Genomic DNA, 17,451 nt, shown 5'->3' on the forward strand with positions numbered 1-17,451 from the left:
TGGCTGTTAATTCATAAAAGGCCTAATAAATGCTTTTGTTTATATACTGGTCATTATAAACAGTGCCAACAGTTTTAATTGTGAAATAACATAATTTGTTTTGGGAAAATGTTGTTTAATTTAAAAAATACACAGTGGGTTTATCTTAGATTTTGAATCTCCAGATTTTCAGTGGGAATTCCGGGGAGGCGGGGATCTGCATCTGAACTTGGTACCTATGTGAAGCTTGGGTAAATCAAATAATCATATAACATCAAGTTAAGCAGATGGGCATAGCCAAAATGTGTAGTAATTTTCTAAACTATTCATTATTTTTTAGCAGTACCTTCAACATCTGTTCATTTTCAGCAGCAAAGAGAGACACTGACCCAAACACAAGCTTGAAGAGTTTTAAATACAAGTTGGAACGTTCCAAATTAGCTAAGAAATAAATAAAATAAAAAAAAAACAACCATCAAGTATTTAAAACAACTGTATACTATCAAGTAAATATTTATATATAGGCAACATGACTATAAAATAAAAATATGACCAGTTCTCAACACATGATACTTACTACCCATTTCTTCCAATCTGTCAAGGAGGTATTCAACTAGAATAGTTGCAAATGTTGCAGATGTGGTGGGATTTGCAAGAAATGCATTGGCAACAATTTGTAAAGGAAAATTTTGGTGGATACGTTCTACAACAAAGTCAATGGTTGTCGTGTAGATTTCCTTAAATGTCAGTGGATGCATCATAGTGAACTGAGAAATAAAATGAATTGGTATTTGTTAAAACATCAGTTTACATGCACTGTCCTAACATTATTCTCTACCCACAAACAATGTCATTGAATTCAAAATTCGACATTGTGGGCCAGCCAAAGCAGTTTTTTTTAGAGAGTTTACTGCTAGATAAATGATGCATTGTCAATGCTTAGGTGTAATATAAGACTTTGATTTGAATAAAGAAATTTGGTAATAAACAGATTAGATTTTATTATTGTATGTTCTTTTATTATTCAAATTATTGAGTATAATAATTTTGTAATATAAAATTTAGCATTTTAACTATCCATATGTTACTGGGGTAGCACTAACATTTCATTTTGTTTAGCCATTTGGCGAAAGTCAAAACATTTTTTTTAGTCAAATCAGTTTATCTATAGCCAAAATGGCTAAAGTCCAATTTTGTTATTTAGCCAAATGAATCGGTCATTAGCCAAAATTAAAAATTGTTGAAATATAATGGAAAAAACGTTTTAGTTAATTTATCTATGTCAATAGGTCTATACACTTTTCCCTGAACGTTTTTGTAAGGCATTTGGGGAAAGAGAGCCATGCCTAAATCACTGTATATTTGATTTTAAAAAATAATTGTTGTATTTTATATGATCAAAACAATTGTTCAAATTGTTTTTAATTATACAGCATTCATACAGCTATCAATTTAATAAGAAACATGTTACAGTTTTCTGAAATCCCCTGAATGCTATGTTATTTTTGTTTTTTTACGCTTGGCTGGTGGTGGTACCACGCGAAAATCGTGTCCTAAGACTTTCACGGTCACCCATCGTCACCGCCGCGCAGCGGGTGAATGTTTTTAATACTCAAGAGGTGCGAAGTGGCAGTAGCGCAGGCCTAGGCCCCTAGCCTACAAAATTATGTACAACGGTACGTCGTAGGCCTATGCTAAAAATATTTCTAGCAAACGAACACTCGTATCGTTGTTGAACGTGCAGATAATATAGGCCAAAGCACAGGGAAAAGGCGTTTCTGTCGGGAGAGAAATTTATACCATCCCGGCTCGATTATTTATTACCCAACAACACAGAAGCCGGCGGCCGGCCTTGCTGTTTATATAGTCCGCAATAAATGCACATGTGACGTGTGTTTAGCTAAATCCCTGTTAGACTCTACAATTTCCCGAATGTTGTTTTGTTTACTCTACTGACGCACTGCACGCACGTGGAAACTTTATTAAGGGTAAAATATGAAACTACATTATTGGAGCCTAAAATGCATAACGCATAAATATTGATTTCGATAAGATCATTCATTGAAGATACTATGTTTTTTTTAATCTGAAAAGAACACCCTTATCGAAAAATAGACAATCCCGGTAAATAGCCGACCGTCGGCTGTCGAGTCGTCGATCGTTTGTGCAGCGCAACACGTGATAGTTTGGTAGACTCCATCATCCATGTGTCGTGTAACGTCTGTCTCTCTGTGCAGTCTATCTCCAACATATTGAAATAACAAAGAGACGCCTGGTACAACGAAACAAGTTGACGAAAATGGAGCTTGAAGTAAACAACATGATAACGAACAAAATAAATGCTTGAAGATCGACAAATGGACCTTTTAGTTGGACTTTATGCTTTCGCCAAAATGATTAGGCCAGTGCGAGCCCAGTGTTATACCATTTATATACAATTTATATTTTATATTTTTGAGTTTGCCTTTGACTTTTGTAATGTTTGTTTTTATAAATACAAGAATAAATAAAATATAAATATGCTTAATTGTATGCTTAAATACATACCACACCAGCAAAATGTTCTAAAACTTCTTTTTCTTCTTTTAAGCGTACACTTTGGGTGTTAGCTGGTCTTACTACCATCTGTCCTGTTGTTGATACTTGGATTTGATAGATATCAAGTGCTTGTAATGCTATAGTCAAAACAAACATTTCTTTTAAAATAGTCTTTGTCTAGAACGGCCATGTCATGTCCAAGTGGTAACCCCTTACTTGTCTCAAAAGTTTCTAAACAATTTCTTTAAGTAATTAAAATTGTGTACACAGGGCATACAGATTGCAGTTATTATCTGGAAATACTTGTTTTACCATGTCAGTCACAAATCGGTGCCGACGTTAAGGTTATAGTTTATGGTGCTTGTGCCTTACCCACTGGGCTAGACAATATACAAATGTAATGGACATTCAATAACACATCAAAGACAAAAATGGAACTTGTAGGCCTACACTTTGATGACAAAACTATACTTACTATAGGTAAGATGTTATTGAAAGATTGAGTATTATTGACAATGTATTCAACTACTCACCATATTTTACTAACTTGACAAATACAGCTGTTTCTTTTGGGTGAAACTGTTTATTCTGAGCTGCAAAGCTTGTTTCAGCTGAAAAGAAAAATGCCTTGTGTATACAAAAATCCAAATATTTAAAGAAATCATTTTTATATACATATTATCGACTCTAGTGGTTTCACTAATATTACACTGAAACTGAAAGTTTTTAGATCTTAAGCCAAACCAACCTCCACCAGACTTGCACGAGCTGACGCCCCATGTAATGGTCTTAACTCCACAAATGACTGTTTTTACTAAATTGCGGCAGTCAGTTACTGTGTAATTACTGTGTTGGGCTGAATTTGTAGGCAGGTACGTCTTTGGCTTAACCTCCTCTTTTGATTCCTTCTCTTTCTCTTTGTCACTAACAACCACCTGTGTGCCAGAGACGGTTATACTCGGAGTAGAAGCACCACTAGAACTAGACTGAAATGGGTTAGATTGTGGAAATCCAGGAGTGGCAGGAGCTGGCGTTGCAGGAGTAGCTGGAACGGATGTGCTTGAATCGGTTGTTGTTGTTTGTGAGGATGTGACACCTAGCGATAAGTTGATAGTTTTTTCATTGGTACTGGAATTGGTTCCCTGATTTCTCCTGAAAACAAGGGGAAAAAGATAAGAATTACAAAAAATCAAATGTAACAAGAGGAATCAAATATAAGATCTGGGGCAAATATTATATTAGCCCCCACAAATGAAATCTAACATTATCATCAAAGCATTTCACCAATAATCTTGCAATAATTATAATAAATTAGAATAACAGTAACAAAAATTTAATAATAAAGTTTCAAATTTACATTCAAAATGCTACATCAATTTAAGACTAAACTAGAAGTGGGCACGGTAAAATGGCTTTAACTGTTGAATGAGCTGTTTCTAGTATAAGGAAGGCAAGTTTTTGATTTGTTGATTGTACTTACACTTTCTTAAAGATAGGAGGTAGTTGATTCTTGGCAATGGTATGAAATTTAAGCACAAACACTTCCAACATCCTCATCAAGATTTCTCTCCCCTAAAAAAATCAAAATTAATAATCATAAATCAGCCTATACTGTAAACCATATAACATTTTAAATAAGTACATATTTAAGTTGAATGCTTTGGTCTTTAGAGCATATATTGTTCAATGTTTTTCATTAAAATTCAGATTTCAGATCAGATTCATATTTTTTATTTTGCAGAATCATAAAGTATATCATCAGTTCATTTGGAGCAGCTAACTGTAATACTATATGACTCACTCAACTGTGTATGTCTTTCAAATCTTTACTAAGGAAAGTAAGAAAGATATGTGTTGGGACAGGAAATAATCAAGAGAGAAAGTCATATGTATATACGTATAGTTCACTTACACACTATCATTTAAGATTGTGAAGATATTACCACAAAAAAATATGCTTACATTTCCATGTTCTTGTTCAGACTTGGTCCTTATGCAGTCTACAAGGTTCAATAGCAGTTTGCAAGACATGGTCTGGATACTACATGGCAGAGACTCATCATGAACATTCTTTGAAAATAGATGTACAGCAAGGGATAGGTGTTGTAAAGGAAGGTGTTGGCGGACATGGTGCACAAGATCAGCCAAAGTGCTGTATGCAAGAGGCCTAGAGAAACAACATTCATTAGATAAGGTTTAGGAGTGAAATACCTATCCATTGATATTCACAGGATGACAGTATTATCACTAAAATATTACCAATAAAAAAAATATCATAAAATTTATTTTATTAAATTTCAACACTCCTTGAAAGGAAAATGGAATAGCCCAAGAGAAATAAAATAATAAACTTAGTCCTACAGTATGTCTTTCTAACTACTATTAGGCATATACTCTAAAAGATTAGCTTATGAAATAATTACTGTTACACACAATTCGACATATAGTATGCTGACAAAGTTACTAAATTGCTTATTCATAAACCACTACCTTTGGGTAACATGTTCTAATAACAGAAACAACTACAATACCTCAAAGATTCTTTGCTTGTCCATCCACTTCCAACCAAGACACTTTCTTCAAACAGCTTATCAATAGATGGTACAAATCCTGTAATAATCATCAGTAACATTATATTGTTAATATCTAACCTTAAGATACAGCATAAATGCAGCACAAAAGTGGAAAAATGGATCTCTCATATATATATATATATCATAAAAGCATTTGTTTTCATGCCTATTGATTTTCAAATTGATGTATTGGTGAGGTAATAAAATCTTATTTAAAACTATAGTTATCTGCATCTTCAATATGGACCAAACAAATAATTTTTTTTTACCATTTTCTCATCCACTCGGTCTCAAAGGACTTTTTTTCAATTGTAAATTCAATTAGGTAAATTGAATTAACTAGATGTAGGTCTAGGTCTAGTTCGTGCCCACAGATGGTTCTTGAATACATAGTGATTTCAGCGGTAAAAAACTGGCGACTTCAAATGTAATGCAGGACAATAATACATGTCGTTTACAGGAACGAATAAATAGACGCGGTGATTTATGCACTCAACACCCTGGGAATTACTTCCGAAAGAGAAACTTGTCACAAAATAAGACCAATTGTTTTGTAACAAACTGAATTTGTATTTTGTATGTAACATTAGGGTTGATGGATGGGGAAGAGGATGGGTGCAAATACGAACAATTTTTAAATGTATTCTTTATCCATTTAGTAACAAAATATTAATTGTTTTCATGGTTTACAAATAATATTCACTAAACACATTAAAACATTGCGATTTAATACTTTGTTGAAACTGTCACCGTCATAGTCGATTGAAATAGTACAGTACATGTAACAATACATCACTAATACGACGTTTATATTTTTTTGTAATTACATTATTAATTAATACAAACGTTCAGAAGGAACTGTCAGTAATAAAGTAAAGACCTCTATTCGTGGTAAATCGTAAATTCGCTTTAATCGTCAATAGATAATTATCTAACTCAACTTAATTAGTAGGCCTAATGGTTTTCAATTGTTTCTTAGAGCCAATCCATACTTAAGTTGGTTCCTAACCACCAAAGTTGTTCGGCGTTTAGGGCATGTGATCCTTCGTACTGTAAGCCTGTCCTCTACTGGCTTTACAACGCTACTCATGCCAGTGAGGGGGAGGGTGGTGGTGTGGATGGTGGATCAACTGCAATAATAAAGTTAATTGTACATAGACGACGACTGGAAAGGCTAGCTCATTATTCGTTAAAAAAATACCTATATCCAACCTCTGCAGCACAGATTGGAAAAAAATGGATCGAATTTCTGTTATGACTGTACTTGTCTTTACGACGCCTGAGGGAATAGAAACTTGTGGAACAGAGATTGGAATGTTCCATTCATCACAAATCAATACATTTGTATAAACGTATATTAACTCTATCAAAATAGTATTTTTTAAAGAAAATAGGCCTGTCTTCAACATTATGATACTGTACTCGAGCTGTTCAACCGGTTTTCAGCCATTAAAAACAATTATCGTAGCAGGAGATAGGAAAATGCGATGCATCCTCGTATTATTGTGTGCAGGTATTTTTCAAGAGGACATCCATTAGACAGTGTATACCATGATCGGAAAACACCCCTATTTGGGGAAAATCGTTGAACCTAAATTTGTTTTAATTGTCAATGTCAATAACTAATTATTTAACTCAATTTAATTAGTAAACAGGGTTACATCTGGTGGTTAAAATCAGTACCGAGATTCTAACCAACTTTATATACCATCGAGTAAACATTCTAGAAATAACGCGCGATTTATCAAATTTTGCCCTTACGAAATTTATATATAGATACGTAAAACGGAGTATAGTAGGAATGTGTATATCTAACAAAAAAAATTAAAATTATGTAAAAAAAAAATTCATACTATTGCGGAGATCAGTTGCTAGAATGTGTCGTACTGCAATCAGAAGCTCTTTCCTTAAATGTGCCACTTCACTTGGGCAGTGCTGAAACAATCCCAGAATGCCTTTCACCATTTGTGGAGCACACGAATTCACCAATTCCTTACCAAAAAAAAAAGAAATAAAACATTATAACATGTAAGGTCCATTGCTAACATGAGTAGAGCCTATTTGGAGTAATCTTCTTTCAAAACTACCATGTGTTGTATATAGGTAATTACATTTTTGTCACTAGGTACATGCCTCACCAAACAAACTGGATTGCCTCAGAGCATGGACCTATAATTTTAATAATTAAGTCATAGGTCCATGCTCAGAGGATCAAGCATGTGACAAATTATGTACAACTAGATGGTATCTAGGTCGTGCCCACAGATGGTTCTCGAATACACATTAATTCCAGCGAGAAAAAACTGGAGATTTCAAATGTACGTACTGCAGGACTATAATACATTGTCGTTTACAGAAACGAATAAATATACACTGACAATGATTTATGTAGTCAACCAAAATTAGCACCTTGGGAATTACTTCCAAGAGAGAAACTTGTCACAAAATGTGTCAAATTTCTTTATTTGTACTCATTTAAACAAACCCAATTTGTGTTTTGTATGTAACATTAAGGGTTGAGGGATGGGGGAAGAAGATAGGTACAAAGAGGAAACATTTTTAAATATATTCTTATCCACTCAGTAACGAAACATTTTTTTAATGTTTTATAGGCCTATAAATAATACCACTAAAATACAGTAAAACATTTACGATTTAATACTTTGTTAAAACTGTCGTAGTCGATTGAAATACACTCACAGTAATAAAGTTTATTTGTATATTTGTTTATATTATATCTAACACTTAACAGTACAGTAAGAAATTTGCGATTCAAAAGTGGTTAATTTAATACCTATTTACAGTATTGTACAGCATTGCAATACTATTTATGTTTATTCCCCAAGGGCCCATAAATCTACCTACTTGTGTTAAACCCTAGAGGTAAGCCTATACCTCTATGGTTTAAACAAATAATTTGGAACAGTGTTCTCCCCAGGCCTTTGAAGCGTCACGGTACCGTGACGCTTGGGTTCTATACCGTGACGCTTTACGGTCGGCCGTGACGCTTAAAACCTTATCCGTGACGCTTAAAAATATCAACCACAACCAATCTAAAAATAGATTAATAACAGGCAGGTACTTTCTAGCGCTGAGGCGCGGCATGCATAAAGAGCCTAATGCATACGAGACACGACCACAAGCCAAGAAACAAAAGACTGGTGTTATAACAACTGAGACGCGCTTTCACCACCGGCCGCCGTCGAGAGATGTAAACACGTGTTTTGTTACTGCCATGTCTCTCTTTCGATCTCTCTAGTATTGGCTGTTGTCTGAATCGTCTAAAAAATGCGGTAACTTGTATATTGTAAATAAAACAGTGATTGATTGTATTGTTTTTCTTGTAAAAACGTTGTGTATTAAAAAATTAAAAAATAAATATCAATGATATTTTCAATATCACACTGAATCGACTCTCTATGGATCGGTGGGATTTACTCTTTCGTCGGTAACGTTACAGGCCTCGAATTTTACCGCGGCCAGTGCCCTCCCAGTTGGCCTCAATGCCCTCGAAAATGAACAGCACCCACGGCCACTACTGGCCTGCCCTTTTTTGCGTTGGCCGTGAGTGCCCTTCCCGAGATTTACCACAATAAAAACCACTGAAGTAGATAGAAAATAATGTCAAGAAGATTTGTTAACACGACTCAGACGAGACGCAAAACTATCGCCTGTCTTCGTTGCAAGGGATTTCCCTAAACGCTACACAGTAGACAAAACATCGAACATATTTGTGTAAACCAAAACATGATCGTCCCGGCCGCCGCGTGCGTGGTAAATCGTGGTATAGATAGTTACGTACATTAAAATACAGGGGTATACACTTTTAATAATCAAGCTAAAAACGTTCCTCGATCGGAGGTCACTGAAAGTATTAAAGTCGCACCACCCCCGCCTCAATAATCGAGCTAGCCGCCTTCGTTGAAAAAAAATTACACGCACTCCTAGCTTATCCTCCCACCACCGCCGATCCGATCGAACACACGCAATTCAATACATTGGGAAAACAATTCCATTTGACGCACACGCACCCTCTGATAAGAAATTTCACACGACGTACGTGTCGTGTACGCGTACGACGAAGGAAAAACAATTCCTTTTGACGTACACGCACCCTCTGATAAGAAAATACCATGTGCGTTCCTGCATGGTGTAGTCCATTATACGTGTAAAATTAGGGGTGTCCACTTTTAGTACCAAAGTTAAACCCACACCTCAACCCGACGATCGTTGAAGTATATTATATTTATATTTTATCGCACCCACCTCAATAATCCAGCCGACAGATCATCGAAAAATCTTGTTTAACAACGTCGTTGAACTACAGTTGTCCTACTGATGAGTATATTTTTTTTTCATTGGGGACTTCTCCTTGACGTTCGTAATGAACGCAAAAAATGTTTCTTATCGCGTATGTTTACCGGCGGAAAAAGTAGGCTAGGCTACGATCGTGCTGTTTGCTAGCGCGCTATGAAGTGTCCTTTCCGACCAACTACAGAGTTGTCCTACTGATGAGTAGGCATATTTTTTTTCATTGGGGACTTCCCCCCCTGACATTCGTAATGAACGCTAAAAATGTTTCTTATCGCGTATGTTTACCGGCGGAAAAATTAGGCTATGATCGTTTTGCTGTTTGCTAGCGCGCTATAAGTGTTGTTTCCGGACAAACTAGAGGTGTCACTCAACATGCAGCCCACGAATTTCACGTCGGCAATCGGCAATTGCCGACCTTATTGCCGACCTTAAATTGTCAGAGGACGGCAAGAGATTGCCGACCTAGAAACTAGGCTAGATCCCTCCTTTCAAGCCTCCTAGCAACAACATGGTACTTTAAGGGATCGTATCATTGAGATTTTAACAGGCATATTCACCACCATGTTGTGTTTAGTTAACAAACCATGGAATTAAGATGATCCCTGAATTCACTCAACCATTACATCATGTTGTGTGTGAGCTGCATGCTTTCCTATCAAGCTGGCTGGGCACAGCGCTGCGCGACAGACCTGTGTAGGGGAATACCCTGTTATGCCAAGCAAGCAACTATGCTCTGTGTACGGCTAGCTCCAGAACCACGATGTTCAGCAATTATCAAATAGAATTTATCTTGTAAATTTTAGTGTTAGGTTTTTATATTTTAGTTAATTTTGCTAGTTCTTTTTGCATAACATATAGCTAGGGAGGCTAGGCCTAGCTAGGCCTTAGGTTAGCAAGAGGTTAGGCCTTGGTGAATTTTCTATTTTTAGAACTGCCGAGACTGCCGACCTTGGCGAATTTAAGGTCGGCAATTTTTTGCCGACCTTCTTTTTTCTGAATTTCGTGGGCTGCAACATGAATGTTACGTGCGAGAGTACCATTTCCGGCCATCTAGGGTGTCAATTACCAAAAATCGCTTCGCCACAGCCCCAACCATGGTGGGGCTGTGACTCACGTACTTAGTGTCGGAATGGGAAGCGTGACGCTTGATGTGAATCCTGGGGAGAACACTGTTGGAATGTTCAATTCATCACAAATCAATACATTTGTAAAAACGTATATAATATTAAATGTATCAAAATAGCATTTTTTTAAAGAAAATCGGCCTGTCTTCAACATTATGATGCTGTACTCGAACTGTTCAACCGATTTTCAGCTATTAAAAACAATTATCGTAGGAGGAGATAGGAAAATGCGAAGTGTCCTCGTATTATTGTGTGCGGGTATTTTTCAAATTGACATCCATTAAACAGTGTATACCACGATCTGAAAACACCCCTATTTGGGGCAAATCGTTGAACCTTAATTCGTTTTAATCGTCAATAACTAACTATCGAACTCAATTTAATTAGTAAACAGGGTTACATCAGGTGGTTAAAATCAGTACCGAAAGTACGAACCAACTTTATATACCATCAAGTAAACATTCTAGAAATAACGCGCGATTTACCGAATTTTGCCCTTACGTAAATTTATATATAGATATAGTAAATGAAAACATATTTCCCAATTCGTGGCATTTGAACATACACTGCAAGATGAAGTGAGCCTTGCAGTAAGCGGCAAGGAATGAAACAGTATGTGGCAAGCTCTATTCTCACCTGGTATATCTTGATTATGTAAGCCAAGAATGACAGAGTCTTGATTTGTGCTGCTACAAAATCAACATACATCTCCTTATTAAAATGTGCTGAAGATCTAAATATAAAGAATAATTATAATTTAAGAATGATTATGAATTGAATTATTAGAAAAACTTCACTTTACAATTGGTTCCTAGTAGCTGCATAATATTATCAATATAATATTAGTATATATTACTTATATTATTTTGCTTCTCAAAACATAGTTTACTGTACTGTTATAAGAATTTTTAATAATAGTGTTACAAATTGCAGTTTTTAATGCAGATTGAAAGGTATTGTAATACAGAGGCCTACATTAAAGATGTATTGTCCCTTGAAACACAAAAAATGAAGGTCAAAATATTCTAAATTTAAATTGGCTATATCAAAGTAATATTAAAGTTATTCACTTTAAGTCAAAAATTTGAGCCAAAAACAACAAGTTTACAGGTAAATTAATTTGATTACATTTCGTCTGAAAAATCGTCGCTAACGAAAGTAAACAAAGATTTCAAACCACGAGTATGCATTATGCATGATGCTAATTAGGATTGTTTACAACTCGTCACGGTTGAGAAGGAAGTTTTATGATTATGCATACAAAGTAGCCAAACAAGCGCGTTGCATTATGCAATATGTTTTGATCGAAAACTTTGACTGGAAGTCAAAGTTATTTTTTAAACAAAAAAACATCTGTATTTCAGTTAAATGATTTTTTTTTTCAACTAATTTTTGGTGAAAGTTAATAACTATTATGATACTTCAAAATGACCCACTTTTTTCAAAATATTTTTTTTTCAATTTTTTTGGAATTAGTCAAAGGGACAATACATCTTTAAGGAAAACAAGTATTTTCTTTCTGTCCTGTATATCAATTATTTACACCTATCCTAGCTTGTAAATCATATACTGTAAAGCCCAAAATGTTCGCAGCCCTAAATTTTCACGATTTTACATTTGTAACTATTTCGCTGCCTTTTATTTTCATGATTTGAGTTTCTTGTGTAATTTGTTGAACCAAATTGGCGAATGTATTTCGCCTCCGCGATGAACTTCAAACAACAATTGAATAGTGTCGAGTAAAATTACAGAATATGCAATTGTAAATTTAGGGATGTAAATAAATAAATGTTTTGGCTACACAGTGGGTGCACGTGTTTAATAATAGATAACACCCCCATAATTAATGTACCGGATGCGACGTCAGCCGAATGGATCTCTGTGGTGGTGGAGAGCATGGTGATGGTATTTTTGCCGTTTGGTACACAACCACAAGCTAGGATTACACACATAGAATAATTACTTTATGGACACATTATAACTTATTATATGATTTAATGGACAAAGGATTCGTCAAGCAAGTACACTATACATTTCATAAAAAATTACCTAAGAAATGTCATAAGTTTTTTTTTTTAATAAAAAAACCCCCCTGGCTACGGGCCTGCTCTACAGTAGATTGCTCATGCAAGCCGAAATGTTGGAAAAAAATAATTCTATTTGACGTACACAGCACCACTAGTAAGAAAATTACCATGTGTGTTATGATACGAGTCGCCGCGGCGGGAATTGAAAAAACAATGCAATTTGACGTACACGTACCTCTCTGGTAGAGAGAGAAATAGAATTTTAAAAAATTGGACATAATGTTTGGCAAATCGGATTAATTTATTACGTAAACTATTCGGTACAGATTTGCATGCAGGTACGATCTCATGATTTTTGCAAATTACCTTCATACATTAATATACAAAATTAACAATAAAGTACAGTAAATATTATACAAAACAGTAAACTTCATGTAACAAAGTTTAGCTACCAACTTATGCTATCGTCATCGTACAAAAAGTGGGACAGTACCTTTTCGCATTCGTTTTTGTATATCATGATCTTTGGTATGATGCAGCAGTTCGGATCGTATACGCATCGTATACAGATCGTATATTCAGGAACTGAATAAATGATCAAATACGCTGTCGTATACGCTGATTATGCGGGCAGGAAGTTATTTTAAATAAATTAACGTATATGTTTCGTATACGAAGGGGATGTCATTACGAAACATACACAAGACATATATAAATCGTATATGTTCGTATACGGCTTTTTTGCAAAGGGTAGGCCTGGCTAATTAAGCCTAAGTTAGGCCTGATCGACTGTAAATAACATCGTTGGGAATTTCGCGAAAATAAAGGGCATGCCAAAATTTTGGGCTTTACAGTATACATACCTTGCCTGTTGACTTGGTTGTAAAACAATAGTATTCATGATCAGGGGAATAAACTCTGCAACAACACTGTGTACAGTCTGTTTATATAGTTGATACATAAGCACAACTATGATAGGATATTCTGCCAATACCTTCAAGGAGTTTATACCTCGTGGCAGAATTGTTTGCTGTGGGAGAATAAAGATTACAATGTGTTATATTGCTTTTACAGCATTCTAACTAAAATATTTCATTTGATTATATGTAGCAAACAATATCACAACACACATAATTATTAACATACATAAAGATATACAGTACACATATGAAAACATCAGAAAAAGCCTTTTTTAAAGTGGAGCTACACTCAGACTTTCTCAGCTTATATTATGTTTAAGTATGTTTAATTGAAAGTGATTACATACAAACAACAGGGAAGAAATGGCAATATTTTCCAAAAACTAATTTCTAAAAAATCGATCAGAAAATAGTGTTTTTACTACATTACACTTTTTCAGTAACTTAGGGGTTATTAGTTTACAATACGTCGCAACACTTAGCGACTGACGCGTTTTAGTCGTCGGTGAACGCGTTGGTGAAATGTCTCCCCTTTGGTAAATTATGTGTTGGAAAATGGCGAATCAATTTTATACCAGGGAGTTGTAAAATAATTTTTACAACTCCCTGTTTATACACACAATTAATACGATATGTTTAGGCCCAAGTAGCCTAATATTTCCGATAAAAATGTCAGCATAATTTACATGTAACATCATGATTTGCACTGTACAACAACAGCATAATAATCTTAATCAAATTGCTTATTAATTTTAAGCTAGGCCTAGCTAAATCGTCTGCTCAGCCTAGCTAGCTAGGCTTGAATTCATGTCTAGGTAGGACTGTAGTCATGGGTTCGAAAATGCTTGGTCGTTTCGTCCCATTTATCGTTCCTGGGTTTTCTCGCACATTAAGAATTGTGAAACACAAAATTCTCTACAAAACAAGACTGGTATTGCTCAGAATTGTGTGGAAGCTTATGTCTGACTGAAAAGCAACTATTCAGGCACCCTATCATGGCCCATGGGTAGGCCGAGATTGGGTGCCAGAACAAACTTCACTGCTGTAAGGCTATCAGGCAGCCAGCTAGAGGCCAAGCAGCATCGTTACATACCTAGTAGGCCTAGGCCTAGCTTTATTGAATATATAGCCACGTCTTTCTCAAATCTCGTTAAATTTGACATTTTAGTAATAATCTCATAATCACTTATTACACTGTGAAACATGATAGGGTCACATCCAGAATGTTTTAATATACTTTTCGCCCGTCAAAAATAACATCGCGACAATAACAGATCGCCAGCTGCAGTGTGAAAAATGTCGTAAGAAATGTCACGTGATCATACTCCCTAGCAAAGTAAAAAACCCAATTGGACCCAACGGGGGAAAGTGTCTATTTACGCGAAATTGCGCAATGTATACGCAATAACAATACTAGAAATAAAAAGATCTGGAAAAATTACATATAAAAACATTTGACATTTTTTTTTTAGTGAAGAAATTTATTTTTTAGGAATATTCAAACATACCCCCCTTTTGCATGTAAAAGAATAGGAAATTACAAGGTATCCCCCCAAAACGCAAAAAGGCGTGATTTTCAAGAAAATCATACTCATTGAAAAAATTTTCCAAAAAATATGAAGTATGAGGGATGATATTTTTAAAGAATAGTTGAAATGTATGAAAAATAGCAATTTTCTGGGTGGAGCTCCACTTTAAAACTAGTTCGAGAACTTCCAACATGGTCTATTCAATATAGTCAGGTGGCTTAGCGACTAAAACGTTACACGGTGGACAAAAGCACCAAATTTGGCATGAGGCTTCTTTTAGACGTACTAATTGATTTTTGCCTAGGAGCCACCCGATCAGCTTCCGATTTTCCAAGATGGCGGCCAAAACCAAAATCCAAAATGGCTGCCAGTAAATTGGTATATCATATAATCTGGCTGTAAAAGTTACAAATAGACAAATAATGTACTGAATCAAGAATTTCTGAGGTCAGTAAAACCGATTCAGGAAATATTATATAAAGTGAGTTCCAAGATGGCGCCCAAAAATAAAAAATGGTAGCCATTGAAATTGAAATACATATATAATCGTATACAAAGTCACAAATAGTCCATTCTTAATGTATTTTAGTCTGCAAATCAGAAGGAAAGTGCAAGCATTGCATTTTATAAATTGATAAACCATGCTAGTTATAAAAACCCATGCTATCAAATTTCTAAAGTTTTTCTTTGACCTTTGACCTCAATTTGAAGATTTTATTCCAATTGAAAACAAAATAACCATATCTCCGCAACGCTTACATTAAATTAAATAATTTTAGTGTCAAATTATTAGGAAGATGCATATTAATATTCATCCTAATGGAAAAAATTTGTCACAAAATGGCCGGAAGTATAATTTTTGGTATTTTTGACCTTTGACCTACATGTCATATAACTTGGTAACTAACAGTTGGACAAACTTTAAATAGGTCTGAAATTAATCAGAAGATGGATGTTTCTATTCAGTCTAATACAAACTTTTCCAAGAAACTGACCCAGATTCTTGTTATTGACCTTTGACCTGTACTGGTAGTACACATTTCTATATCTCGAAAACTAGTGGTCGTAAAAGTTTTTTTATGAGAAATTGTTAGAAAAATATATATTTTTATGTTTTATAATAAAATAAATAATAAAAATTAAAAAAAGAATCCTATTTATGATAACTAAATTTGTAATTTTTTAACATCCAATAGTATTTGTTATGTATTAAAATGTGTTATATTTGCTGATTTTAGGCAATTAACGTAAATTTATCTGAACTATGGATATTTAATGTAAAATTTGTTTTCTTTAATATAGAGAAAATGTAATTATCTATCAAATAAGACCATTTAAAAAATATTCTGACAAAAACTTAATTAGTTACAGGTAAAAAAGTGTACTTTTTACTTTTGAACAGCGCCCTCAATCTTAATTTTCCCAAAAATACCACATTTTATGTGGTTTCAGAAACTGAACTGGTTATAACTATGTACCATGTCTAAAATATGTTTCAATGACCATGATTACTCCATGTTTTCCTACTTCGTTTAATACCTATGCGATTTCTGCAACCAGAATGATATTCCAGTTTAGGCTACTGGCAGCCATGTTGGATTTTGGCCACCATCTTAACAACGAATGACCCATGTCATGCAACATGTCTAAAATATGTTTCAATGAACATGAATACTTATGTGTTGATAGTTCATTTGCCTATATGTGACTTCTGCAACAAATGAAAATGTGATTTTCCAATTTATTGGCGGCCATTTTGGATTTTGGCCGCCATCTTGAAAAATAAATGACGAAAAGAGTGGCTCCTAGGCAAAAATCAATTGGTAGGTCCCAACGAAGCTCCATGCCAAATTTGGCGCTTTTGTCCACCGTGTCACGATTTCCTCAAAATTTGTTGTTAAGCCACCTGACTAATAGGAATCTTATGATTTGCGACTGCCTAGTACCTACACAACGGTCAAACCATTTCAAGAAATGCAGTGAGAAAACACATCCCAATGTCCCTACATCAGAGGTCCCAAGTTCGATTTTTAATGCAGATCCCCGCCTACGCGAAAATTGGTTATTTCCCCCCGAAAATCTGGACAATTTAGGCCTAGGGCTAGCTATGCCTAGCCTAGAGATTTTTCATCTAAAATAACTGAAACTAGACAATATTTGAATATATATACATATATATATATATACTGCAAGATGAGGGCGTATCAATTTGATCTCTGGTGCGCGTGCGTACAACTGAGGACTAGTGCTGTTCCGCCGTACCACGCCGAGAATGTTAAAGAGTCGCTATCCAATCGAGTTCGAACAATACCATGAAAGCCCCAGTGGTCTAATGGTTAGGACATCTGCATATCAAGCAGGCGGTCCGAGTTCGAGTCTCGGTTGGGGCGACTTTTTCTCATTCTCACAGATTTCCTCATCTTTATCGTTTCAAATTAATTAATTAA

General features: G+C 35.1%; 1 protein-coding gene across 1 annotated transcript in view; it reads right to left on the reverse strand.

The window, feature by feature from the left end:
- Positions 1-17,451, reverse strand: part of LOC144840052 (transformation/transcription domain-associated protein-like) — a 102,081-nt gene that overhangs the window by 68,924 nt on the left and 15,706 nt on the right. The window contains exons 7-17 of the mRNA XM_078695687.1: positions 13,419-13,585; positions 11,165-11,261; positions 6,944-7,082; positions 5,049-5,127; positions 4,480-4,684; positions 3,998-4,089; positions 3,266-3,669; positions 3,051-3,128; positions 2,527-2,654; positions 557-746; positions 326-420 (exon numbers count right to left, since the gene is read on the reverse strand). Coding sequence (XP_078551813.1) covers positions 326-420; positions 557-746; positions 2,527-2,654; positions 3,051-3,128; positions 3,266-3,669; positions 3,998-4,089; positions 4,480-4,684; positions 5,049-5,127; positions 6,944-7,082; positions 11,165-11,261; positions 13,419-13,585 — 1,674 coding nt within the window. The remainder of the gene's footprint in view (positions 1-325; positions 421-556; positions 747-2,526; positions 2,655-3,050; positions 3,129-3,265; positions 3,670-3,997; positions 4,090-4,479; positions 4,685-5,048; positions 5,128-6,943; positions 7,083-11,164; positions 11,262-13,418; positions 13,586-17,451) is intronic.

This window comes from Antedon bifida, chromosome 4, assembly GCF_963402885.1.
Source record: "Antedon bifida chromosome 4, ecAntBifi1.1, whole genome shotgun sequence".
Taxonomy (NCBI): domain Eukaryota; kingdom Metazoa; phylum Echinodermata; class Crinoidea; order Comatulida; family Antedonidae; genus Antedon; species Antedon bifida.